General features: G+C 51.2%; 1 protein-coding gene across 3 annotated transcripts; it reads left to right on the forward strand.

Moving 5' to 3' along the window:
* Nucleotides 1–4,022: 4,022 nt before the first annotated feature.
* ASB1 (ankyrin repeat and SOCS box containing 1) lies at nucleotides 4,023–19,347 on the forward strand. Of its 3 annotated transcripts, none has more exons than XM_082465660.1 (5): nucleotides 4,023–4,149; nucleotides 7,994–8,135; nucleotides 10,218–10,520; nucleotides 17,549–17,934; nucleotides 19,125–19,347. In XM_082465660.1, the coding sequence occupies exons 1-5, from the start codon at nucleotides 4,110–4,112 to the stop codon at nucleotides 19,328–19,330; spliced, it is 1,077 nt and encodes a 358-aa protein (XP_082321786.1). In that variant the 5' UTR covers nucleotides 4,023–4,109; the 3' UTR covers nucleotides 19,331–19,347. The 3 variants fall into 3 exon arrangements, with proteins under 3 accessions (XP_082321786.1, XP_082321787.1, XP_082321785.1); XM_082465659.1 differs by lacking the exon at nucleotides 4,023–4,149 and adding an exon at nucleotides 4,238–5,867 and having other exon boundaries at nucleotides 7,989–8,135; XM_082465661.1 differs by lacking the exon at nucleotides 10,218–10,520.
* Nucleotides 19,348–25,075: the final 5,728 nt, after the last annotated feature.

The following is a 25,075-nucleotide window of genomic DNA, read 5'->3' on the forward strand; positions in this document are numbered from 1 at the left end:
AGGTGGGAGCTGCAGGAGGGGAGGAGTTTGGAGTCTGCATTGTAAAGGGCCCCAGATGCCCAGCGAAGGAACGTTCAGGAGTTCTGGGGACCATTTAGGAGTTTGTCGGTCAGAGCGGTCAGAGCGACAGAGCCTGAGTCGCAGGGCACAGAATCAACCTGGTGGGGCCGGAGGGAGGGAGGGTGAGGCAGGGTGGTTGGGAGCAATCCTGCTGGGGGGCGGGGGAGGGTCCCAGCTCACTCTGGTTTGAAAACTAGGGTCCTGCATTCTGGGACCCCCTCAGTCTGGGGCAGACTGGGCTGGCCTGGGATGGGGGAGTCATTCTCCAAGAATCTGCCCCTTCTGCTCCCTGGGGACTCAGATTCAGGCTTCTCCCACCTCTGGACCCCAACCCCACCCCCAGGGACCAGCAGCGCGGTAGGTGCCCCGGGCCGGTGTTGCGTGGAGGACGGAGCAGGCCATGGCACCGATGCCCATTTTGCTCCGAGGCTCTCTCTGGACCCGGAAGCGAGTGCACTTCCTGAGGAATTTTGTGTCTTTATAATAATCCTACAGACAGGGCTCATCAGCCCCATTTTACAGGAGACCGAGGCCTGGAGGAGCTGCCCCTTGAGCTGGTTGCTGGGCCAGAAGGACGTGGCCCCCGGCTCCTGGCGGACTCCAGGCTCCGCTCCCCTTCGGAGGGTAGGCACCTCGGCTGAAACCAACTCCCCGACGGGGACTCTGAGGGGCCGAGGCAGGGTCTGCAGAGCAGGGCCGGTCAAGTGTTTGCAGGGCAAAGCCTAGAGTGAGGGCTGCCCTCGCTCGTGGTCTCCTGGGTAAACGTGAGGAGTGGCTTCCTCCTTGGAGGCCAAGGGCAGGAGGGGAGGGGAGCAGCAAAGGAGATCTCCGAAAGGGGGTTGAGGCCCGAGGCCCTGAGAGGAGATGCCCCAGACACAGGCCCAGGGGCCCAAGATCAGGAGAGCTGCCCGTTTCCCACCCTGCGGGGTGGCCCTCTGCCGCCCCGTCCTGGGCTGGGCTCCGGGGGTCGACCTGCCGGCAGCAGCAGCGCCCCCAAGTCCGGGGCAGGAGCCCTCCCCCTGCGCAGCTTGGGGCTCTGGCTTCTAGCTGCCCCAGCGCCTGCAGCGTTTCCAGGGGTCCTGGCTCCCTGCAGGGGGGAGGGCACCAGGGGCTGATTAAGAGAGGAGCCCTTGCCCCTTCCCGGACCTCCTGAGCCAGAAAGCTACTGTTGGACATTTTTTGCTATAAACATTATGCTTAATGAGCACCGCTGTAGCAACATCTCTCACGCATCTGATTATTTCCCTAGAATAAACGCTTAGAAGAGCAATTTCTGGTCAAGGATTATGAACATTTTATGCCAAGCTGCCCTCCAGAAAGACTGGTCCAGACTCCAAGGAGGGATCATTTGGGGACATTGGGTGTTTTGTTTTGGGGACACAGATAAGTGGGCTGCTGTGGGGCAGGCCTGAGCTGTCAGATGGCAGCAGGAGGCGACGGGGGATTTTGGGGTAGGAGGAAGTGACGGGGTGGGAAAATGCCAGGGTGCCCCTGGGACTTGGAGGGGGGCAGGGACAGCCCCCTACTCTGCCTGAAGGTGGCACTGGCCCTGTGTCTGTCCAGGACTGGTGCTCCCAGAGCTGTGGCAGCACCAGGGAGTTCCTGTTGGGAGGGGGTCGCGTGATCTGATGAATTCCGTCTGTTCCATTCACTGGCAGCCCTTTGTCGGTGGGTGTTTTGGGCTTAAAGGACCTGGAGGGAAGGTGAGACCTGAGGAGAGCGGCCGCAGGGCGGGACGGTCCTGGGTTTGAGTCCTGACTGGGCCACTGTGTGTTGTGGGCACGGTACCAAGACTCCCTGACCTCAGGGCCCTGAAGAAAACAGGGCGAGCGTTAGTGCTACCTCCAGTACCTGCTGGTGTTGAGAGCATTGACCCATGCCCAGCGGGCAGTTAGGAGGAGGGGTGGGATACCGCTGACCCAGTGGGGCCTCAGGTCTTTCTCGAGAACAGACGGGATCCCCAGGGCAATATCAGAGCCAGGCGCAGGCAGGGAGCGACACGCTGCTCAGGCCACTTAACCTCTGGATGCAAAGCCCCTGATACTGGGACGGGGGACAGTGCAGCTGAAGCTGGCTGGGGCAGGTGTCTCAGCTTGGCTGCATTCGAATCACCTGGGAGCCTCAAAAATCCTGACGCCCAGGCCACATCCTAGATCGCCTGCATCAGGATCTCTGGGGTGGGGTGGCATCAGGCTTGCTTTTTTAAAAAAGATAACTGTGGTAAGATATGCATAATAAACTTTACCATTTTAACCTTCAGGGCACAGTTCTGTAGTGAGTACATTCACACTGTTGTGCAACCAGCCGATCTCCAGAACTTTATCATCCTCGCAAACTGAAACTCCAGGCCCATTAAACAGCTTCCCGCTCCCCCTCCCCCAGCCACCACCGTCTACTTTCTGTCTCTATGACTTTGACTTCTCTAGGAAACTCATGAGTGGAATCAAACAGTATTCGCCTTTTGGTGACTGGCTTCTTTCACTCAGTTTGATGTCCTTAAGGTTCACGCATGCTGTCACATGTGTTAGAATTTCCTTCCCTTTTAAGGCTGAATGATATCCCACCGTATGGGCAGACTACACTGTTTACCCACCCATTCATCGCCGATGGACACCTGGGTGGTCCAGGCTTCTGAGTTTTTCAAGCTCCCAGGTGTCCCCGAGGTGCAGGTCTGGTGGAGGGCCAGTGGGCATGGCAAGCCCCTGGCTCCCTGGAGGGCACATCACTCCTGGCTTTCCTGCCAGTGGTGGTCTCCGCTGTTATCAAGCCCAAACAGAGCTGCAGGAAGCTCCCTTCCCCCAACAGACACCCCTGCAGGGCCTGCTGCCCAGGTGGTGCCACCCACTGCACTTGAGCACTCCTCCTGGGGATGCGAATCCCCTCCGCGTGGCTCCGCCTACGCCAGGCCGGTCCTGTGATTACAACACAGGCCGGGCCCGCGGGTCACACGCACACTTGTTGGGGGGTCTCCAGCCTCACACGCATCGGTCCCCTGCTGGAGCTCCTTTTCTCCACCTGTAAAACTCGGAACCCGCTCTTCACCTGTCCTCAGTGCCCCCTCCCCGCCCGCCTGCTGGAGACTTCCTCCTCCTCCTCCTGCAGAACCCTTCTCCCCACCGGCGGGGAGCGTGGAAGGAGCCTAAGGAACCCATGCTGACAAACCAAAACTCAGTACACATGGTCCGACATTATTTTAATAAGCGAGTGGGCAAGAAAAGTTATTCCTTTGTTCACTAACTTATTCAATAAACGCTTTGTGTCAGGCACTGGGCTATAGTAATTTGATAGACATGATCCCTGACTTCATGGAAGGAACTTCGGGGGGGCATTCATCTAATGCCACAGTAATATATGCCCAGCCGTGCCGTGCCCCTCCAACTGAATATGTTGCAAGGAACAGAGCTGGAAGTCCCCCACCTTCACGTCCACGCTCTCCCGGGGCTGCTCCCGGCCCCCGGCTGAGCGCGCGGGGACACACTGGCGCTGAGCCATCGCTGCCCGCCGCAGGCCTCCTTTAGCCGGCACTCCCAGGGGACGCCCCAGCAGCCCGGCTCGGGTGGGACTCAAACCCCGACCCGAACCTCCCGCGGCCCCACCCACACCCGCCCGGCAGAAGGCCTCGTCCTTTCCGTGGGGGCGGGGACGGGCCCGACCAACCAGAGTTCCCAGAACATGCAAATTAGCTCCGTCCCCTAGGTGAGCGTGTTTTCCCAGACTCCTCTGCTTCTTCTGCGGAGAAACACAGCCCCGGTGGGGCCCGACGGCGCGCGCCCCCGACAGCCCGCACCCCCGAGCACGCGTCTCCGACAGCGCGCGCCCGCCGCCGGCGCTCGTTCGTCCTCACATCGGGAGCGAAGCGGGAGGTGGAGGCCCTGGGCGCCAGAAGCCCCTGAGGGAGGCGCGCGCCCGCCGGAAGCCGCGCCCCCGACGCGGCCCACAGCCCGAGGCGCCGGAAGTGGTCGCGGTCGCGCTGCTTCCGGTCTGCGGGGGGCGCTCCGGGTGGGGGCCGCGGGGGAGGCGGGCAGCCGACGGGCCGAAGGCCGGCACCCATGGCGGAGGGCGGCGGGCGGGCCGGACCTGGGCCCGCAGGTAACGTGCGCGCGGCCGCCGGGCCGCGGGGCGGCGGGGGGCCGGGGCGGCTGCCCGGGCCGGGGCCCTGCGTGTTGGCCTGCGGCCGGCCGGGGCCCACGGAGCCGCGCCCCGCAGCCGGGGGTCGGTCAGCGCGGCTCGCGGGGTGCCCGGCTGCCCGGCTTCGCGAGAGCAGCCCTCGCGCCGACTTCCCCTCCCGTGGAGCTTGCACCGTAACTGCCAGCCGGCTGGCCTCTAGGGCTGGATGGGACCCCAACTGTAAAGGGAGGACGTGGGTCACCCTCCAGCTCTGAGCGCAGCGGTCGGGAGAGCCCCCAGAGGTCAGCCCCCGGGGGGGCGGGTGCCTTCTCTCCAGCCTGGCATCGGCCCCCCTCAACAACCGCCCCCCTCCCCGCACAGGCCAGGGACAGCGATAACGCCACCCCCAGCGAGCTGTCAGTGACACAGCAGGTCCAGGGGCCCTTGCCCACCGGCAGAGGAGGCAGCCGCGCCATAGTTTGGTTTAGGCGGCTAGAAAGGCCCGTGCCCAAAATAGTCATCTGACTGAGGGTCTCCACCTTGAAATATTCCTGCCAAACAAATGTGAATTTGCGGGGAAGTGCGTTTGCCCGCCTTCGGGAGAGGCTTCCTCTTAACCTGCGGGGTCGGGGGTGGGGGGAGGTTCCCTCCTTGTCTGTCGTCTCAGTTTGCCCCGGGCACCAAGTGCTTCTATGTGCTTTGGACTTTACACGCTCATCTGTGTCTCTGGAGAGAGAACCCTCCAAAGAATTTATTAGTTAGTAATAAACTAAGGAGCTTATTACTCTTAAATGTGCCAAAATTTAAGATATAATGTTGATTTGGAGACGGGTGCAAGTAGTGCCTTTCATCCCTCCCTCCCTCCATTCATTCATCCAACAAACGGTTTATTGAGGACCTGCTATTGGCTGGACCTGGCTGGGGCTGGGGATACTGCAGTGAATAAAAATACAAACAAAGCCTCTTCCGTCCTGGGCTTTGGTTGGTATTGACTTTGACCCCAGGGACAGCCAGGACCTTAGGGTCTGGGACATCACTTCATGTGAGAGTGCGGGATGGACTGAGCGGTGTTCACTTGGGGGAAGAGGACTGACAGCTGCTTCCCAGTGTGGAGAAGAGTCCTGTGGCAGGAAGACTGGCTCTGCCTTACACAGAGGCACTCTTGTCAGTATCCAGGCGGTGCTGTTTTACTGTTTAGTGTGGTGTTGCAGGCCTGGGAGTAGAGGGGCCACAGTTAAAGCTGAAGTGCTGTGTCGAGTAATTGTGTTGTCATTGGAGAAGCTGATCAGAAAAATGCAAACTTAAAAGTTATCTTGGAGCTGGAGCTGGGGAAGAGGAGGCTGTGTTGAGCTGGGCAGGGAGTGGGTCAAAAAGAGGCCAGCAAAGGGAGGCCTAGAGGAGAACTTAGCAGAAGTTTGTCATTCTCCTTACACCTTCTGAATCTTACCCCTACTTTGAACTTTTTCAGCCTGTGGAGTGAAACCGGGGGATAACTACAGTGGAGGATAGCTACCGAAGGAGGATTGGCACGGGGCCCAGGGGGTCCTTGATGCCTGCCTGTTGGTCTGCTGCAGGTCTGGCTGTGGCATGAGCTCGAGTGACCCATGCGTTTGTGAACCCTCGCTGCTCTGCCCACCTGCCTGTGGCCTTTGTGTCTTACCTCTGCCATTGAACTATCAAATCCTGGAGTGTAAGGAAACGTACGCATCACCCCTGTTGTCCTGTGGCCCAGCCTTGTATACAGTAGGTACTCAAAAGAGATTTGATTTGAATATGAAAAGCAACTTCAGCATTGGAGAGAGTCCACCTGTGGCAGGGCGTGCTTTAAACTGTGTGTGGTCACACACTAGGACAGCTGGCACGGTGGGGACTTGAATGAAGGCCATCTAAGTTCATGCTCTTTCCTTATGCCCCTGTCTGTGCAGTTATGTTTATAAAGCTCTTAATTATCTAGAGATATTTTGGGCTCCAGTGTGAGGTGAAGAACTCAGTTACAGTTGACCCTTGACAACACAGGGGGTAGGGGTTGCCAAACGCCTGCACAGTCAAAAATCCTCGTGAAACTTTACAGTTGGCCCTCCGTGTTCGAGGTTCTGCATCTAAGAATTCAGCCAACTGTGGATTGTGTAGTGTAGTATGTATTTAGTGAGAAAAATCCATGTGTGAGTGGACCCACATAGTTCAGACCATGCTATTCAAGGGTCAGCTGTAGGTATCTAATTGTACAAATTTGTTGACTACAGTTGACTATTGAACAACTTGGGGGTTGATCTGCATATAACTTATAGTCGGTCCTCTGCATCTGAGGTTCCTAGGCATCTGTGGATTCAACCAACCACAGATCGTGCAGTATTGTGCTATTTACTGTTGAAAATATCTACATATAAGTGACCCCTGCAGATGAAACCTGCGTTGTTCAGTGATCAGCGGTACTTGTTCTGGTCCATTCAGGATGTAATAACAGAATAGACTGGATGGCTTATAAACAACAGAAATTTATTTCTCACAGCTCTGTGGTTGGAAAGTCCAAGACTAAGGCACTGCAGATTTAATGTCTGGTGAGGGCCTGCTTCCTGGTTCCTAGGCGACTGTCTTCTCACTGTGTCCTCACATGGTGGAGGGGATGAGGGAACTCTCCAGGGTCTCTTTTATAAGGGCACTAATCCAATTCATGAGGGCTCCACCCTCATGACCTAAAGGTCCTACCTACTAAAGGTCCTACCTCTTACTAATCACCTTGGGGGTTAGGACTCCCAGCATATTATTTGGCAGGACATTTTGGGGGACACAAACATTCAGTTTATAGCAGCTACTCCTCCCATTCCTCACTGATTTTGTTGCCCATTTCTCACATACCAAGTTTTTTATACTAAGCTCTTTTCTGAGCAGTTGGTTGTTTGATTTATTTATCTTTTTATTCTGATGAGAGATAATTTCTATTATCTAGTAGGATAGATCTCTTCTCATACATACTAAAAAAAACAAAAAGTGATTCTTATTTTTATTTCCAAATAAACTTCTAGAAGATTTTTGTCACATCTCATATAAAAACCCCAAAGAGATTTGTTAAACCTCTTAATTTATTTGGTATCACTTAAAATTTTCTTAGCATTGACGCTCACTCAAGTACATGGTATGGTTTTCACCATTTATTCTAGTCTTTATTGTTTTTCTGTTTTCTATCTTCATTATATAGGGCTGGCTTTCTATTTGTATGCATGTATTTAAAATTTTTCCTTTTTACTACGGTGCAGCTTATATTCAGAAAAGTACCCCCATCTTAGGTTACCGTCAGATGTGTCACTCACGGGGACTCCCGTGTGGCGAGGCCATTGCCCAGATCACATGACAGAGTCATTCAGGTTACAGGCAGCAGTGTTTTTCTGGCTGTTGAGTTTTGCCAAAGTCAGGTGTCCTTTTGTAACGTAGCAGCTGATTATATGGTTTTTATCAATACTAAGACATTCTTGGAATAAATTAGAGTAATTTTATGGTGACTTTTTTGATACATATTTTAAATTTCACTTTGTTAATATTTTATTTAGGATCTTCTCTATCCTTAAGTAGTTTTGGCTTATTATCGCCCACCCCATCAGAGTTTTAAAACCTTGCCAGGTTTGGTGTCAGGAGTGTGCTACCTTCATTAAGGGAAACTTTCTACATTTTTCTGGCTCTGGGAGTTTCTGGAGCAGGGGAATGATGTGTTCTGGAGAGTAGGAGAGCACCAGTGTGGGGGAGAGGCGGGGCTGGCGGCCGAGGGCGGCCCCTCACGGTTGGCGCTGGCACGGCTTCCCTGAGCTGACAGGCGCCCCTCTCTTCAGTGCAGGTCCGAATCTGAAGGAGTGGCTGAGGGAGCAGTTTTGTGACCACCCGCTGGAGCACTGTGAGGACACGAGGCTCCACGATGCAGCCTACGTGGGGGACCTCCAGACCCTCCGGAGCCTGCTGCAGGAGGAGAGCTACCGGAGGTGAGCGCGGCTGCCCGCCTGGGGGCTGCCCGCCCGGGGGCTGCCCAGGGCTTGGCCTGTGGGTCTGCACGAAGCTAAGGCTCGGGAGCTGTGAGGGAGGCACAGCGGTCTCCGATTTGCAGGTGGAGACCCTGAGCGTTTCCACTTTCGGAGGATGGGAAAAGAGGGGACTGCCGGAAGCGTGGTCAGACTTGTAGGCGACACCCTGATGGCGAGGACAGAGAGACCTGAGTTCAAGTCCAGTTCTGTCACTGACCTTTATATTTTCCAGCAACTTCTGGTGCTCTCTGGGCGTCAGCTTCCCTGACGTTACCCTTGACGACAGCGTCATTACTGTCTTCAACAGCGGCCCTGCTCCCTTGCGAGTCTCTCTGGCTCTTTATCCTAAGGCGCGTGCATCAATTCTCCTCCCTTAATTATTACATCGTTATCCCCCTTTGGGTCCGGACTTCCTGATGGACCAAACCTGTACAGCGTTCCTGATGCGCTCTCCTCTGGCTTCTCAGGGCCTCAGTCATCTGCCTCCAGGGCCTGGGGCTCAGCCTCTGGCCAGCTGTCTCCTTACCCAGGGACATGCTCCTTTTGTTGGTAGCGCCCTGCCTGTTGCCTTGCCACATCCTGCAAGCTCCTCCAGACCGGCTCAAGCCCCTCATGGCATCGGAGTCTTGCTGTTACTTTTCCCCACTCGAGACGCCCGGGAGCACAGAGACTCTGCCTGTTCTCTGTGTGTCTAAGATTCGAGTCTCAAGTAGACTTGAAACTCACCTGCAACCAGAAACTCCTTCAGGCTCTTTCTGTGTTTCTGTTTCCCCTTCAGGGCTAGGATGGCAGTGAGTTGATAGAAGAAATGCCTGTGTATTGATACTGAAACTTACACCACTTTTCGTGGACAGTTCCCAAGAGAAGGATTTCTAACAATACAAGAATAGGTTTCTTTCTTCTTTCCCTTCTAATGTCTTAGCATTATTTCATTAGAACAGATATTCGTGTTAAAAATAAAAAAGCTCCAAATAGCCAGAAAGGATCGTCATAAAGAGAAATTAGGTGGATTGCACATGAATATTTAACATGAATGACTCAAGTCCAAAGAAAACCTTAAATTTGCAGATATAACAGTAGAATAAAGTAGGGTTAAGCTACTAAAATAGACCAAGTATGTTCATATTGCTTCTTCAAGTACCGTTTTTCTGTCTTTCACTCGGGTTCGGTGAATCTCTGGTTTCTTGACGATATTTTTCTATTGCTGTGTACTTTGGTGATGAGTTCTTGGAGCGTTGCTTGGCCTCCTTGGCTAGTGGAAGCCGTAAGCAGCTGAGGGAGGAGCCCTGACCTGCTGCATGTCTCTGGGTCACTGCCTTAGTGATCTGTATTCCTCAGCTTCGTTCAGAGCTGCGCTGGGAGCTCGAGGTGAAGAGCCTCAGCTGGTGACGTGATGGGTCCGTGCACCGCATGACCCTGGCATCCCTTGATGGGGAGTAGTGGTCTGAGTGTCACTTGCAATGAGGGCTGAGCCTGGACGGTTTCCCTCTGCTGCTGCTGGCCAGGAGTGTGGTGATTCGTGCAGGCTGTCATTTGTGCTGTGTCAGAGGTAGAGGGACCACAGCGGTCACCTAGCCCCGGTGAGGCTACCGAGGCCCAGAGAGCGGTCCAGCCTCAGGCCTTCACAGGTGGTAGCTGGTGAAGAGGGGCCTCGGGGCCCTGAGCCAGGTCCCGAGCAGATATGCTGTCCTCCATCCTGCGCTGCCTCCCGGGCAGGCCCTTCTCCCCTTTGTGGAGCAAAGAGCTTTGGACCGCAAGTCAGGAAACTGGAGATCTTAGCTCTAGTGCTCAACAGTCTTACCTGCGCCTCGCATTTCCTCATCTGTAGAACTGGGCTCTTAATTTATTGCCTGTCTTGCCTCAGGCGTGGACCCAGCAGGGTGGGTATGTGAAAGCATTTCATGAAGCAGAGCAGCTGGAAGCATCATTAAAGTGAAGGCTGCCCTCCCGCTCCCCGTCTCCGGGTCCCGCCCGAGAGGAGGTGGGGCGGCTGGCCGGTCTCCCAGCGCCCCTCCCAGCCTGGCTCCCTGTGCTCTCTCTCAGCCGCATCAACGAGAAGTCTGTGTGGTGCTGTGGCTGGCTGCCCTGCACGCCACTGCGCATCGCGGCCACCGCAGGCCACGGGAACTGCGTGGACTTCCTGATCCGGAAGGGGGCTGAGGTGGACCTGGTGGACGTGAAGGGACAGACGGCCTTGTACGTGGCCGTGGTGAACGGGCACCTGGAGAGCGCCCAGATCCTTCTGGAAGCCGGCGCCGACCCCAATGGAAGCCGGCACCACCGCAGCACCCCTGTCTACCACGCCTCCCGGGTGGGCAGGGCAGACATCCTGAAGGCCCTCATCAGGTCAGTACCATAGGGGCCGGGCCCCCATTGCCCTGCGATGGCCGCCACGGGGAGCGTGGCCGCGTCGGCGGATTCTCGCAGCCCCATGCTCATTTCTTGTGTTCTGTATTTGCCTTTTCTTTCTCTCTCTCTCCAATTAGACTTGTTAGAGGATTTGTCTGTTTTGTTAGTCTTTCTAAAGAGTTGCTTCTTAGCTTTATCAGTTTTCTTATTTTTTTACTTACTGATTAATTTCTATTTTTATCTTTATTTTTTCCCATTTTCCTTAATTTTACTTAATTTTTTCCCTAACTTTTTGAGTTGCATGCTTATTCATTTTTTTCTTGATTAATAATGTAAACTTTCAATGTAAACTTTCAAGGTTATTAATTTACCTTTGCCTATAGCTTTGGCTGTGTCTGCTAAGCTTGTTCTCATTTTTTGAATCAGTATAATCGAAGTTGATTTCCTCTTTGTTCTTATAGTTATGGAGGAGAAAGTTTTAATAAAAACTTTTGTGAACTTCCAGTTTTATTGTATTGTGCTCAGATAACACAGACCATATAATTTCCATTTTGAAGATTCTTTGGGCTTTTTTAAAATTATTTTTTTAATATCCAGCTACGTTGTTGTGGATACTTGTAACAAAGTATATAACCGCAGGGTTTTATTTGTATAGTACAAGATGACAGCCTCAGTTACGTTATTCAGACTCCCTCTCTCTTTTTTTTTTACATCCTTAACCGTTGGATCTGCCCCACATTCAGAGAAGTCTATTGGTCTGTAATTACTGTTGTGATTTGTCAGTTTCCCCTTGTATTTCTAATGATTTTGCTTTACCATATTTTGATGCTCATTGGGCTCATGAAAGTTCTTGCTTACGGATTGTGCCCTTTATCAAAACAAAAGGAAACCATTGGTTTCATTGAGGGCTCATTTATGTAGCATTCTGTAACTTTTAGTTTTGATCTTAGTGGGTTTAAGTAATTCTTTGTGAGCTCACTTTTACTGTTTGACTGTCTGGGATTTTTTTGTTTTTTTAGGTGATGCAAATGAACTTTTATTTCACACTTCAGGAAGTGGATAGTCTCCGAGAACTGCAAAATGGGGTGAAAAGCAAGAAGCTTTTGTAGGATAAAGGGATTCTTTGTTTTTTAATACAGTTAACATTGTTACCATAGCTGATGTTAGGTCTATTACTGTTGTCTTTCTGTGTCTTAACTGTACCTTTATTTTATATCTTTTTTCCATGATCTGTGTTTTCTTTGCTTTCCCTTTCTGTGGTTTTAGACGGTTTCTGGTCTTATTTTAATTGTACTAACGGTTACCTTTTTAAAAATTTGAGCCAGATTGCATTTTCAGTCTCATGTCTCCAGTGACTTCTTTCTACCAAAGATGCTTCCCTGCCCAGCAGCCCCCGCCACCCGCCCCGGCTCTGGAGGCTGTTTGTTCTGTGGCTGGACTGAGTGCAGTTCAGGTAGCTGGTTGTCGGTGTGGGAAAGTATTACAGGAGAGGTTTACAGCATTGTTACGGGCTGCATTGGGGGTGTTCTGAGGAGCAGGGACCTGGCGTCCCCCTCGCCCAGTGCAGGACATGGTTTTTTAAATTAGGTACTGAGAATATATTTATTATATCAAAAGGATTTATATATTAAATGGCTATGGAATTGACTTTTGGAAAGACAATTGAGGGTGATATGGTGGTTATACTGGAGGGGGATAAAGATGTGATGATGCTTTTTTCCCCTTCTTTTGAAGAATTTCTAGCCTGATAATCTAAACCACCTCAGTCCCGTATCTTTGCATCTTGGAGAATGTAAGTCATTAATTTGGAAATGTTTTTCAGTAGGATCAATCCATGAAATTTCATCTTGGTTCCAGAAATCCCATAGGGCATTTCAGTCAATTCATGATGCACAACTGCTTTGAATTAACTGCAGACTTGACTTTCAGATGTATTTACAGGTGCCCTTCTTGAGGAAACGTTATTAAGACATTTTGCTGCCCCGCTGGAGCACAGGACATTACTTTTACAGTGAGGTACCAAGAGCATATATTATTCTATTGAAAAGTTTTCTGGATTCTAAATTACCAGATAATTGACTTTTGGAAAATGGGGTTAAGCTACTGAACAGATAACACAATCTAAACACAATCTAAACACAACTCCTGCCTTCCCTGTGTCACTGTCCCTCATAAGCAGGGCTCTCTTCTGTCACTGTTGTGATTTGGTGTCCCTCTGCAAGTAACCTCCATTTTGTTACTTCTCATTTTCCTTGATATATATTACTGATGTTTTTTTAAAAAGGTAAGGAGTGGTATTTCTGTATGTGCAAAAGTTATACTGATTTATTGAGTCGTCCTGGTGGTTCCTTGCCAGTGATATTAAAAGCAGTAGGGGAATTTTGGAAAATATTCAGGATTAAAATTAACTGGATCCCATCCAGTATTTTTTTTTTTTTTCATCCAGTATATTTTTATGAGTGGATGAACGACTGTCTTTGCCACAGCTCAGCTAATACCAGATTGTCATATTGCCCAAAATTACAAACATTCTAGAAGACATATCCGTAAGAATAAGGAGGAAAAACAATATCACTGCTTGAAATCTAGTTCTCTTAATTGTTGAGTGTATGAAATGAAATATCGGTTTCTGCTTGGTTTGGTGCGTGTTTTAGAATGTCTCTCTTGTCACTCCTAGGGTATCTTGGAGGACACTGGGTGATAGTTGCATTGTAGTGGCTGATGGTGCTGCACGGCATCAGTGGGAAGCAGGTCGTCACGTGAGCTCATTGGTCTGTGCGCTGTCCTTTCTCTTCCTCAGCTCTGTGCTGCTGACAGGCAGCAGTGTCACTTCTAGGGGGAAGTTCCTTTGGATGCTTGGAATAGTGCTGAAGAGACGGGTGATAAACCATGATTGCTGGCTGTGAGTGTTGGCCAGCTATTTTTATTAAGGCATGGAAAACGGTGCTCTTCCCTCCGCCCTGGACCCCTGCGTGTCAGGCCCCATCGTCATTACTTCCTACGTTTTGTCATTTCCTAATTCAGATGAAATATGTGATGACAACATTTGTGAGGCATTGCAGGACCGTCTGGGGCAATGGAAGCTCAAGTACACAGGTGCTGGCTGTCTGATGTTTACTCACGGTAGAGTTGGGTAACGCCTTTTGGGCAGCAGTCTCACAGAAGTGAGGCTGTGCTCTTCTCATTACATCCTCTCAGGTTGCACATGCTTTCCGTTGGTCCCAATACTGCTGATGTTCACTTTCATCTTTGGATTAAGGTGGTGTCTGCCAGCTTTTTCCATTGTAAAGCTCCTCTTTTTCCCTCTGTAATTAAAAAGTATTTTTGTGGCTAGGTACTTTGGAACCATGTATATATCCTATTCCTCATCAGATTTTTAATTTATTCATTTATTTATGTTAGACTCATGGTTTCCTGTGGAGTTACAATTATTCTAGGCTCTTGTGTACTTTGCCTGATTCATCCCTGGAATTAGTCATTTCTCCAAGGAATCCTGGTTTCTTTTCGTGGCGAATGCTGTTTAAAAGCCGAGATGTGGACACTAGGAGTGCTTATTGCTTATAGGGTGTCACTGTTTTCAGGCTCTCCTACTGGACAGAGCTAAGGTTACTTAAAATGTTTCTGTCTACATTTCTGTATCTGTTATACATTGACAGTTAAAGAGTTCACCCTGATGCCTCTAATCCAATCCAGCACCACAGGGTCCATCCTACTTTTCTCCCTTTCCAAATTTATTATTCTTTTGCAACATTGAGAGACCTGGTTCCCTTACCTTTAACATGTTAGCTTATTTTGCCAATCCCCCGTATTGAACCAGTCTCCTACGCTGCTGCCCCTCCCACACATGCCTCCTCCCCCGCTGTGGGCTCTAGCACCCTTGCAAGGCAGCCTCCTTAGCAGGCACCCTCTTCACTCGGCCAGGACTCCAACAGCTTGAGCAGGCCACCCTCCCTGCTGTAGTCAGCGGCCCCCGCTTAGTGTAAAATGACCCAGTTGGTAGTTTGTGCTTGGCCTGGGAGAACCCTAAATGCCCCATAGAAAGCCATGTATTTGGGCGTCCTTGGGTGCAAGGACGAGGGCAGGTCCCTTGAGGGGATCCTGAAGGCTCTGCCTGTAGAGTCGTTTAGAGACTGGCTCTGGTGGAGAAGGAGGCTTCCGGGTCAGGCGGCCCCTGCATCGGCCTGTGTGAGATGCATCCGCACATCTGGGCTGTCTCTGGGAGTCAGGAGAGGAGGGCTCCTGGCAGCCATGCGGGTCAGCTCGGGGACCGTCGTGAGTGCCCCCACCTCTGGCGGCTGCGCGAGGCTGCCTTGCTGTGCTTCCTGCCCGAGGCCCTTCTCGGTGAATCTGACGCTGGGACTGGTCTGGCTGCTCTGGGCGTTCAGTGTGCCTGAAAAGAAGAGCCACCCTGGCGGGCAGGACATGATGGCACCAACTGGGTACACAGTTGGGTTAAAGTATTTCTTTTTGCTTGGAATTTTTAAGGATTGCTGTTTAATTTTTTTTAAAATTTATTTATTTTTGGCTGTGTTGGGTCTTCGTTTCTGTGCGAGGGCTTTCTCTAGTTGCGGCAAGCGGGGGCCACTCTTCATCGCAGTGCGCGGGCCTCTCATTATCGTGGCCTCTCTTGTTGCGGAGCACAGGCTCCAGACGCGCAGGCTCAGTAATTGTGGCTCACGGGCCTAGTTGCTCCGCGGCATGTGGGATCTTCCCAGACCAGGGCTCGAACCCGTGTCCCCTGCATTAGCAGGCAGATTCTCAACCACTGCGCCACCAGGGAAGCCCCGCTGTTTAATTTTTTACAGTATGTATTTACATGGTTCCAAAGTCAAATCTATAAAACAAAGTATATTAAAAGCAGTCTAGCTTCTATCCTCATCTGCTTCATCCCTGCCCTATAGATAACCATTTAAAAGGTTTTGTGGTTTATCCTTCCATCATTAAAAAATAGGCAGATATGTGTATGTGTCTAGGTGTGTGTCATGTACACATTGGTGTTGCAGCCTCCCCCCCAGGATAAACAGTAGTGTACTTCACGTTCATCGTCCTGCTTTTCTCACTTATCAGGGTGTCCTGGAGGTCACTGCAGGGCAGTCCTTAGCCCTGCTCCTCATTCCTTTTCAGATGGTACAGTGCTCCTTTCTGTGCATGGGCCAGTCCCTCTTGACGAACCTGTGGCTCGTTTCCTGCCTTTGGCTATTACGGGTACTGTTTTAATGAATCGCCTTGTGTATGCATCTTTTCAGAGGTTTGCAAATGTGTCTTGGGACTAGATTCCAGGAGTTGTGATTGGTGAGTCAGAGGGTACATGCATAGGTAAGTTTGCCAGCTATCACCAGATTTCCCTCTACAGGGATTGCTCCATTATGCCTGGCCCCCAGCGATGAATAAGACTTCCTTTTTCTTTAAAGCTCGGTCAATAAGTTTTTGGATTTTTCCCAATCTGATAGGTGAGAAGTGGTGTCTCAGAGTAGTTTTAATTTGCATTTCTGTTACGAGTGAGGCTGAGCATCTTTTCATCTGGTTGAGAGCTGTTGGCACTTGTCTGTATCCATCTCTGGCTCATTTATCTATAGAGCTGTTGATCTTTTCCTTTTAGAAGGTCTTTATATATTAAGGATGTCAACCCTTTGTAACATTTCCCCCAATTTGTCACGTATTGTTTTACTTTACTTATGTTAAAAAAGCTTTGTTTTTATATCTTTTCCTGATCTTCCAAATCAACTTTATAATCAACTTATGTAACTCCAGGGATGTTATTTTTATGTATTTACATTTATAGTCAACTTATTTAGTTCTGGGGAGAGTATTTTCATTTATATAATAAACTTAGGGAAAATGACATCTTAATGATATTGAGTCTTCTTATCTAAGACTATGGTATGTCTTTCTATTTCCTTAGGTCTACTTATGTGACTTGCAGTAGTATTTTATAATTTTCCTCATGCAAATTTTGGACATATACTGTTAAGTTTATGCTTAGATATCTCACTTTAAAATTTATTTTGCTATCAGAAATGAGGTCTTTTTCATTTTATCTTTCAACTTGTTTTTGTTTGTATATAGAAGGCTGTTGGTTTAAAACTTGCTACTTTAATAAATTCTCTCATTGCTTGTTAACTTCATTTTCATTAATTATTTAAGGCTTTCCAGACAGTTATATCCTCTGTAAATAGGGAAAGTTTTACCTCTTCCTTTCCAATTTTAGTCAGCTAATTGCTTTCTCTTGTCTAATTGCACTAGTACTTAAAAAAAAAAAAAAGTCTTTAAAACTAGTGGGCTAGAAAGTGGGACTGTGTGCCTTGTTCCTGGCAGAGCTGCTGCTTGTGTTTCCCTGCTAGGCGAGAGGCTGACTTCTGGGTTGAGGAAATACGTTTTATCATGTTAAAGAAATATCCGTTACTTTCTTTTTTTACTAAGTGTTTTGAAACATGCTTAAGTGTTGAGTTTTGTTATATGCCTTTTTTTTTGCATCTATGGAGATAATCATGGATTTTCCCCTTAGTTCTATGAATATGATGGATTATGTTAATAGAGTTTCTAATTTAAGAACTACCCCTGGAATAACCCCCATGAGGTCATTGTATGTTGCTTTCTTAATGTTTTTAGATTCTCTTTGCTAACATTTTATTGGAGGTTGTTAAGTTGATATTCCTAAGTGCAGTTAGTTGGTAGTTTTTGTTTATGGTATGACCTTTGTCAGGTTTGGAGATTATTGTTTTGTTAATTTCATAAGCTGAATTTGGAAGTTTTCCTTCTTTTTCTTTGCTTTGAAACAGTTAAAATAGCCATGGGATTGTTGGATCTTCAAAGGTTTGGAAGAACTCCCTTACGAGTTGTTTTGCGTGAGTGGATTCCAAGGTTCCTAACTACCGTGGTACCTGCTGGTGGTCACGGGACCACTGTGACTGGGGGCCTCTCCGGTGCTCCTGGAGTTCGGGCCCGTCTCCGCCGGGTGCCGTGGGGATGCGTTGGCTGCGGTTGGCCCGCTGTGAGGTCTCACTGTCCGTGTGTCTACCCTGCAGGTACGGGGCCGACGTCGATGTCAACCACCACCTGACTCCTGACGTCCAGCCCCCTTTCTCCCGGCGGCTCACCTCCTTGGTGGTCTGCCCCCTGTACATCAGCGCCGCCTACCACAACCTCCAGTGCTTCAAGCTGCTCCTGCAGGCTGGGGCAAACCCGGACTTCAACTGCAACGGTCCTGTCAATACGCAGGGCCTCTCCAGGGGCTCCCCCGGCTGCGTCATGGACGCCGTGCTGCGCCACGGCTGCGAGGCGGCCTTCGTCAGCCTGCTTGTGGAGTTCGGGGCCAACCTGAGCCTGGTGCGGTGGGAATCCTCGGGCCCAGAGTCGAGAGGCAGAAGGAAGGTGGACCCTGAGGCCCTGCAGGTCTTTAAAGAGGCCCGAAGTAAGTGGCCTTAGTTGAACTCTGACTGGCAGTCTCTTTAAGGCAATTGAATGGACCAGGTTGTAGCAATTTACAAAAAAAACCGCCTCCAACTACGCACTTGGTCAAAACCTTCAGTGAGGACTAGGAATTTTCTAGAATGGTCTTCCAGATTGGTCTTCTCCTTTTAAATTCCCAGACACTAAGATTTAATACCAAGAAATCTATCAAAGTGCATGTTCTCAGAGTTCCTAGAATTATGTTCTCTTTACCCCTTTGCCCTGCTTTGTGATCCCAGATTCTTTCACTGGTGTGTTTATGGCTTTTAAGTGTTTGCTTTACAACAAATTGCAAGCCCTTCCTTCTCTAGCGCGCCTCACTTCCCCTTCTTCAGTTCCACTCAAATACCATTGTTCTGCATTGTGTGCTAAGGATGATTTTTGTTAGAATAAGGTCTACAGTTTGCTTATTCATGAAGAAGGATTTTGCCAGTGAATTAAGTTGATGGCCAGGGAGTTTGCAGTTGATCCGTGGCTTGGTCCTTGTTGTCGTTCTCTCTCCAGGACTCAGAAGTTGACCCTGTGCGCCCTCTGACCTGCCCACACCCTGCCCCTTTCCCGTCTGGGTCTTGAGGGCATCTGAGTGACCACCTTTTCCCCAGTCCCTTACCTCTCGCAGAACTTTTGTTTGTTGTGTTCTTGTTATTGGCTTTCCTTAAACCAGTCATTAAAACATGCTGCTGTTGAGCCTTCCCCGAAAGAGTTGCTTGCTGGCCAGCTGGGGCCACACTGACGAGTCAGGCTCCCTGTGTTCATGCCTGTGTCACAGGCAGAGACACGGCGAGGCTTTTTTGACCCAGAGCAAAGTTGTCAGCCTGCCCTCCTCCTGTGTTGCTCGGCCCGTCCCCTTCAGACCCCCTTGGAGCTTCTGGGAGGGACCAAGAGCAGAGACTGACAGAGGGCAGAGGGCAGTTTCTCACACCTGCTGGGGCTTGCAGTGGTCAGCTCTGTTTCTCTGTCTAGGGAATTCCACAGAGTTGAGCAGATGACAGGACCTTTCTCACCGGAGCCTGCTCTCCTCCGGAGGTGGGAAGGGGCAGCCAGCATTGGCGCGGTTCCGCTTGTCCTCACAGCCAGCCTTTGGTCTGTAGGGTTAGGAGAGGCATTTAACCTCTCTCCCTCTGTCTCTCCCTTTCTTCCCACGCGTTCCAGGTGTCCCCAGGACCTTGCTGAATCTGTGCCGCGTGGCCGTGAGAAGAGCGCTTGGCAAATACCGACTCCATCTGATTCCCTCGCTGCCTCTGCCAGACCCCATAAAAAAGTTTCTACTTTATGAGCAGAATTCACGAGCAGTGGTTGACTGCAGCGAGGAGGAAGCAATCTGCAGAGCAAGTCGACACCGACTCTTGCCCCTGTGACCGCGTCCTGCGCTGCTGGCGAAGCGGACTCAGCCTTGTTCTCATGGACTGGATTCCATCTCAGGCGCCTGGGGCGTCGGACGGTCCTTAGGTCGGTATCGGCCGAAAGGCTCGTACAAAACTTAATTTTGTTCTTCCTCAGTACCTCTGTTTTGGAAATAAATGAAATGGGCCTTGAAATGTGAGCAAGTTCAGGCTGAGGTTGGAGGCCTGCTAACATCCCCAGTAGGGAGAACTAGCACTTTCCAGAACTGTGCTTCTGCGTTTGCCTCTCAACTTGATAGCTTGATTAACGCGAAATGAAAAGGAGTCTTGGTATAAAAGTACAGAGATGCAGTTCCTGAACTTACTAGTTTGTTTTCCCTGCTCCTGGGGTGGACGTGTGACATTTATCATACGCACCCCCTTTCCTTGCCGCTTCACTGTTCTCTCCTTGTGGCGGAGGCGTCATATTAATTGTCTTCATTCAAGGATGGTTTCCTGGCCACATGGTTTGGCTTTACTGCCTCAGAGTCAATACCTGCATTTGTTCACAGCCTCTTTAGGTAATGCTCAGAGTTCTGCAGCGCTGCACCTGTTCCGATACCTACCTGTGCCTAGCATCACGCCAACAGGTCTCATGAGTTCTCTGCCATTTCACTTTGGGGAGCTTCCAGACAGTTGATTGATTTTAGGAGGCCAACGCTGAAATAGCCAGTAATTGACTGCCTACATTCGGACCAAGGACCGTCCAACAGCATTCACTGCCAGTTCTAAAAGAAGAAGATGCCTGTGGCACTGTTTTCTAGTCCCTGCATGTACCGGAAAGTGGAAACTTGAGTCATCTTCTGGATGGTTCTAAGCTTTCAGTTGCTTTGTGTTCAGTGGACAAAACATCTGGTGTTTGGTTGATTGATCTTCACTTTTTTGGACCTAATGTCTTGGTAGTTGCTCCTAGAACCGTAGAAAGGGGATAGCAGTGAGGTCAGAGGTCTTCCCCTGGCCTGCTGGGGGTGGTGAGAAGTGAGAGGAATGAGCTGGCTTGTCACCTGATGGGCGGCTCGGCTGTGGGCAGGGCTCACTCTCACACGTGGGCTGCGCGGCCAGGTGTGCGGCCATGTCGGCACAGGTGGGCCAGCGGCTGCCTCTCTAGAGCATCCAGGTGCTGCTGTTTCCAGGGAAATCACATCTGGTAATATGAGGCCTCAGGGCCATTGTGTGGATCCATGTTGATTCTGACCTTTAGAAGTGTTTAGAAACGGGCAGATTTCAAATCTGTGTTTGGATTTTCTGCAATAAGAGAAATCTAATTTGTAACAGTCGAACTAATGATAGGGGTTTATTTAATTATTAGCATCATTATGTGTCTTCACCGACCAGACAGGCAGTGTCTGGTCCTTGTCTTCCGTGGCTCGAGGGTGGAATTCTGAACCCCACCTCCTGTGTCACGGATGGACGGTGTGTTGGAAAGCCAGGCTGGCCTGTATATGCACGTATGAGGTCTGAGGGGAGAACAGTCATCGATGATTTGGGGGGGACGACGTAGCCGCTGGAGGCTTCACCTCATTACAAGCGGTGGCTGAGGCGTAAGCGTTGGATGGCTTCTGAGGCCCGAGACCGGGCTGTGTGCTGCCCCTCAGGACGGGGAGCCCGCTTGGCTGGTCGCGTTCAGAGCTGGCAGTCAGGAGAGGCTTCCCGAGAGGAGAGGGGCTGCGGTGGGTGGGTGGCCGATGTGGTCCTTTGCAGCCGGAGCCAAGCGCTGCCGGGCTTCAGCCCAGGCCGGGGATCAGCTGTGTTCCTGTGGCCCTTGTGGTGGGACCACACCACAGCTGGGCTGCGGCTGGGCCAGGAGCTGTGGGGAGCTGGGGCTCTGCCTGCGTTTAGGGAAGGGTTGTATGGAAGCTCGAGCCACCCAGTGGTGGACTGGGCCACTGGAGGGGGCTTCGTGTCGCTGGGAGTGTGTCAGCACTGGCTTGTCGCCTCCTGGGTCGGGCTGAGAGAGGAGTATCAGGAGTGGTTAGCTCCCCTGACTTTTAAGCTCTTGCAGCTGCCCTATGGCTAGGGTTCCCTGCGGGTGAGCCATGCTGCAGGCTCGCAGGCCACTCTGGGTTCGCCCTGCTGGGTGTTTTCTGCAGGGGTCTGTTAGGGACAGAGCCTCCCCAGCCCGGCCCCGGGTAGGAGGGTGGCTCTGTTCTCAGACCTTCTGGAGAGCAGCATCTGGGAATGCTGCCAGTGTGGGGGTCCCAGCCATGCCGGTGCGACCCTGGGGCTGCACCAGCGGAGCGGGCGTCAGCCTCCTTTGCAGGTGAAGTGAGTGCAGGGCTTGTTTCTGGGGGATGGAACCGTTTTTCTGGGGTCTCTCTGGAAGGAGTGGACTGAGTCGCCGCTCACTGTTGGGCCTGGCCCAGAGCTGGCCGGGGAGGCAGTGGGACTGGGGAGAGGTTGAGCCGGCGAGTGGGGCCCCCGAGCATGCTGTGCTCAGGGCCGGTCCGCAGGGGCCAGGGCCTCAGCTCTTCCTTTGCAGAGACAGGTTGGCTTTCTCTTTGTGCAGCCACCCTTTAGAGCTTTGTTCACAATCCCAGCAACTTTGAGGTTCAGGCTCTAGTTTGACATTTCACAGCTGCCAAACCTGAATCTGCACATAACGTAGATCGCTACTTAAGGCCATTCCTGCTTGTTTTGAGTGACGCTTTGCTAAAGCTCCCTTTTTCTTTTGTTGGCAGGGATAGGATACAGAATAGGCAAGAGTAACTGTCTCCATCAGAGCACTTTATAATATCATGTTTCTAAGCCCTGGGGCACCAGTCCCACATGGCCAGGAAACGTGGTGGTACTTGATGAAGCTGCAGCCCCAGAGCCCTCCGCAGGGAGGGGCATGATGGACCCGAGGTCCCCCCAGCCTGGTCCCGGGAGTGTCCTGCTGTTGCCCCTGCTGGGGCGCCTGCCGGCCGCTGAACGGAGTCCTGTGCCTGGGCCTTGGCTGCAGCGGACAGGCGTGGGGGGGGGCGGTGCGGGGTGTGGTGGAGGCCTCGCTGACGCCTCTGAGAACCTCTGAGAGCTCAGCTGTGGCGTCCTGGGTGGCGTTGCTGCGTGTATTTCCAGAGCCCATCAGTGTCATACATACCTGTGCCTTTTCATATTACTTACGCTATTTATGTATTTATTTACTTATTTATGCCCTACCTTGTTCCAGAAAAGGGTTTAAGGCAGTGATGCTTAGTTTCTGATGTTCTCTTTTGACATTTGATAAGTTGTAGTCAACATGCACTTGTTGTTAAACAGGTAGTTTTAAAAAAAGAGAGGACAATTAGTAGTTTCCTGATGTTGAATATGTTTCTGTAATCAGGCCTGAGGGCCATCATTTTAATTTTTTCCTCTTGCTTCCATGAATTGATTCTTCAAATAAAAGGTTCACGCATAAATAGAAAGAGAGGAACATGCAGCCAAGGTCAGGCTGAGCAAAGGAAAATCTGCCCTAGAGAGAAGCGCTCTCCTGTGCTTGCTGCCTCCTGCCTGGCCTTGAGCAGGTCCTGTTCCCAGGGAGGCTGCTCTCTTACACGGGCCGGGTCTGGCCGTGCCTTTCCCACGGAGCTTTTGGCAGGACACGTGAGAGAATGTACGTGAAAGCACTTTGCACTTAAGCCATCCCTGCGACGTGTACACTGCTGTCCTTGTGAGCGTGGTCCCTCTTCTCAGTGGACGATGGTGCTGGGACAGCCTGAGATCTTGGTGGTCGGCTGGGCTTGTGCCCCAGGGGGCAGCAAGAGTCACGGCGCCCACGGCATAGGCCCCCTGTGCAGGTCGGAAGTACAAGGACACATGTTAAATAATATAGGAAGTCAAGTTCATTCAACTTAAAGGGTTGTCTTTTATTCTGAGATTACGTCCTTCCTAATTTGGGTGACAAAATGTCCTCTTATGTAATGAAGGTGATACTAGAGGGCAATATTTTTATTTTAAAATGCTCCTGGTTGCAGAATAAAATGTCGGCTGCCCTTTTGTCGAAGCACAGAATTTCTTTTTGAGTTTGCCTGTCTCTGAAATCCAGTGTCGGGGACCCGCAGTCTCGCTACAGTGTATGTTTACGTGCCGAGGAATTTCTCTTGGAGTCTTGAAACGGCCTGTACGTGGTGGCAGGAGAGCCCAGCGTCGGCTCTGCCTGGTAGTCCAAGAACAAGCTCTGAGGTCACTGTGTGAGCTGTTAGGAAGTGCGCGCTTATGTCCTGCCCACGGCAGAGCAGCGTCCCTGGGGTGATGGGCCTCTGGCCTCCCGAATCCCCTGAGGGACACTCCCGGGAGGTTCGCGTGGCCTCGTCAGCGAGGCTGCCCCTGACCTCAGGCCTGCGCACCTGAGGCACCCCCGAGCGATGGCGACGGTGCTGGTGGTGGGCCTTCTGGCGCCGGGGCCGCCGGCTTCTGCTTGTGCCCCTCTCAGCCGCCTGCCACTCAGCGGCCAGTCCCGAGTGGTCTGGATTCCCCGCCAGCTTGGCTCTCCCTCCTGGAAGTGCCTCATTTGGCCACATGCCCTCTCTCTCCCTCGCTCGCTTATGCCTCACTTCCCTCCATCCCCCGCCCCCAACCTGACTCTCTTGATGTGGAATAAAGTAACTGATGTGCACGCACGAGTGGTTAGTGGGATCACGTGCCAGGAGAACTCCACGGGGGGGACGTGCAGAGTTTGAAGTGCAGTGATGTGTGGAATATATGCTATGAATTCTAGGAAGACAGTCCGATGGAGAAGAGAGGCGTGGGGAAGGGTGACTTCTGTTGCCTTAACTTGTAATTGCTCAGTGTCTGGAATGCACGGGGAGCTTTTCTTTTTAAAGTTGCTTGGATTTCAGATCTCTCCCAAGTGCTGTATGCGTGTGCATACGTGCAGTTTAGTGTGGCATTTGTGAGCAAGGCTCTCCTGTGTGTATAACATCAGTTTGCTGCTGTGATTTAGCCGGCAGTGCCCCTGCTCCGCCCTGCGGTGTTTGCACAGCTCCCGCTGCTTCTGTTTGGTGTCGAGCACGTGAGGTGTGACACGCACTGGGGCCCGTGTGCCTGCACACGGGGAATGCTGACCATCAGCCCTCAGTTTCTCCTTCCTCCTTTGGTAATGACTGTGTGCTTGCCCGCAGCAGCTGGGACCATGACTATTCTTTGCACTTGTGCCTGGTTAAGAGCTTTCAGAAATACAATGGACATCTTTGATATGTTATTGTAACTTCAGTAAATGCTTTATTCCCCTTTAATTCCCCCCAGATGCCTTAATTTTGTGGACTGTTTATCTCATTGGATAGAAGAACTGACCATGTGAAATCTTTGTACATGAACTTCAGGTAGAAGCAGCTGGCTCTCTGGAGAGTTTCTAATGATTCGCAGAGAAGGGCTTATGTAACACAGGAGTTTTAAACTGCGCTCGGGGACCCCGGCGCTCTAGGGAGGCACCCAAAATGCTGCACAGGTTTAAACTGATGGGTGAGCCTGCTTTACGTGGTGGGGTTTCTAGTTTGCAGAGAGTGCGCCCCTAAAAGTGTCCGTAACGCGTGGCTTTCAGTCAGGTGACACCGTCCCTACAGTGCTCTGTCGGGCGGGGAGGTCGTGGAGACTGCGGGCCCCTGTTCTTTGTGACTTAGTTTGAAAGTGGGAGGGTGAAGTGTGAAGCTTTGGGAATGAATGAACTAAATAAAGCATTTATTCATCTCTCAGTGACTCCCCGGCATGTCTCTCTGTTTGCTGTTTTGGATGTTTTCCTTGTTCCTCACACTGATTCCCGCCCCC

This window comes from Balaenoptera physalus, assembly GCF_965194825.1.
Source record: "Balaenoptera physalus genome assembly, chromosome: 6".
In the NCBI taxonomy this organism is placed as follows: Eukaryota; Metazoa; Chordata; class Mammalia; order Artiodactyla; family Balaenopteridae; genus Balaenoptera; species Balaenoptera physalus.

What these genes read in the sequence shown, in the direction of transcription:
- ASB1 (XM_082465659.1), top strand. Translation starts at nt 5,755, where the DNA reads ATGAGCTCGAGTGACCCATGCGTTTGTGAACCCTCGCTGCTCTGCCCA. An exon ending in ATCCTGGAGTGTAAGGAAAC is followed by an intron (nt 5,868 to 7,988) that starts GTACGCATCACC and finishes CCCTCTCTTCAG; the next exon opens with TGCAGGTCCGAATCTGAAGG. An exon ending in ATCCTGAAGGCCCTCATCAG is followed by an intron (nt 10,521 to 17,548) that starts GTCAGTACCATA and finishes TCTACCCTGCAG; the next exon opens with GTACGGGGCCGACGTCGATG.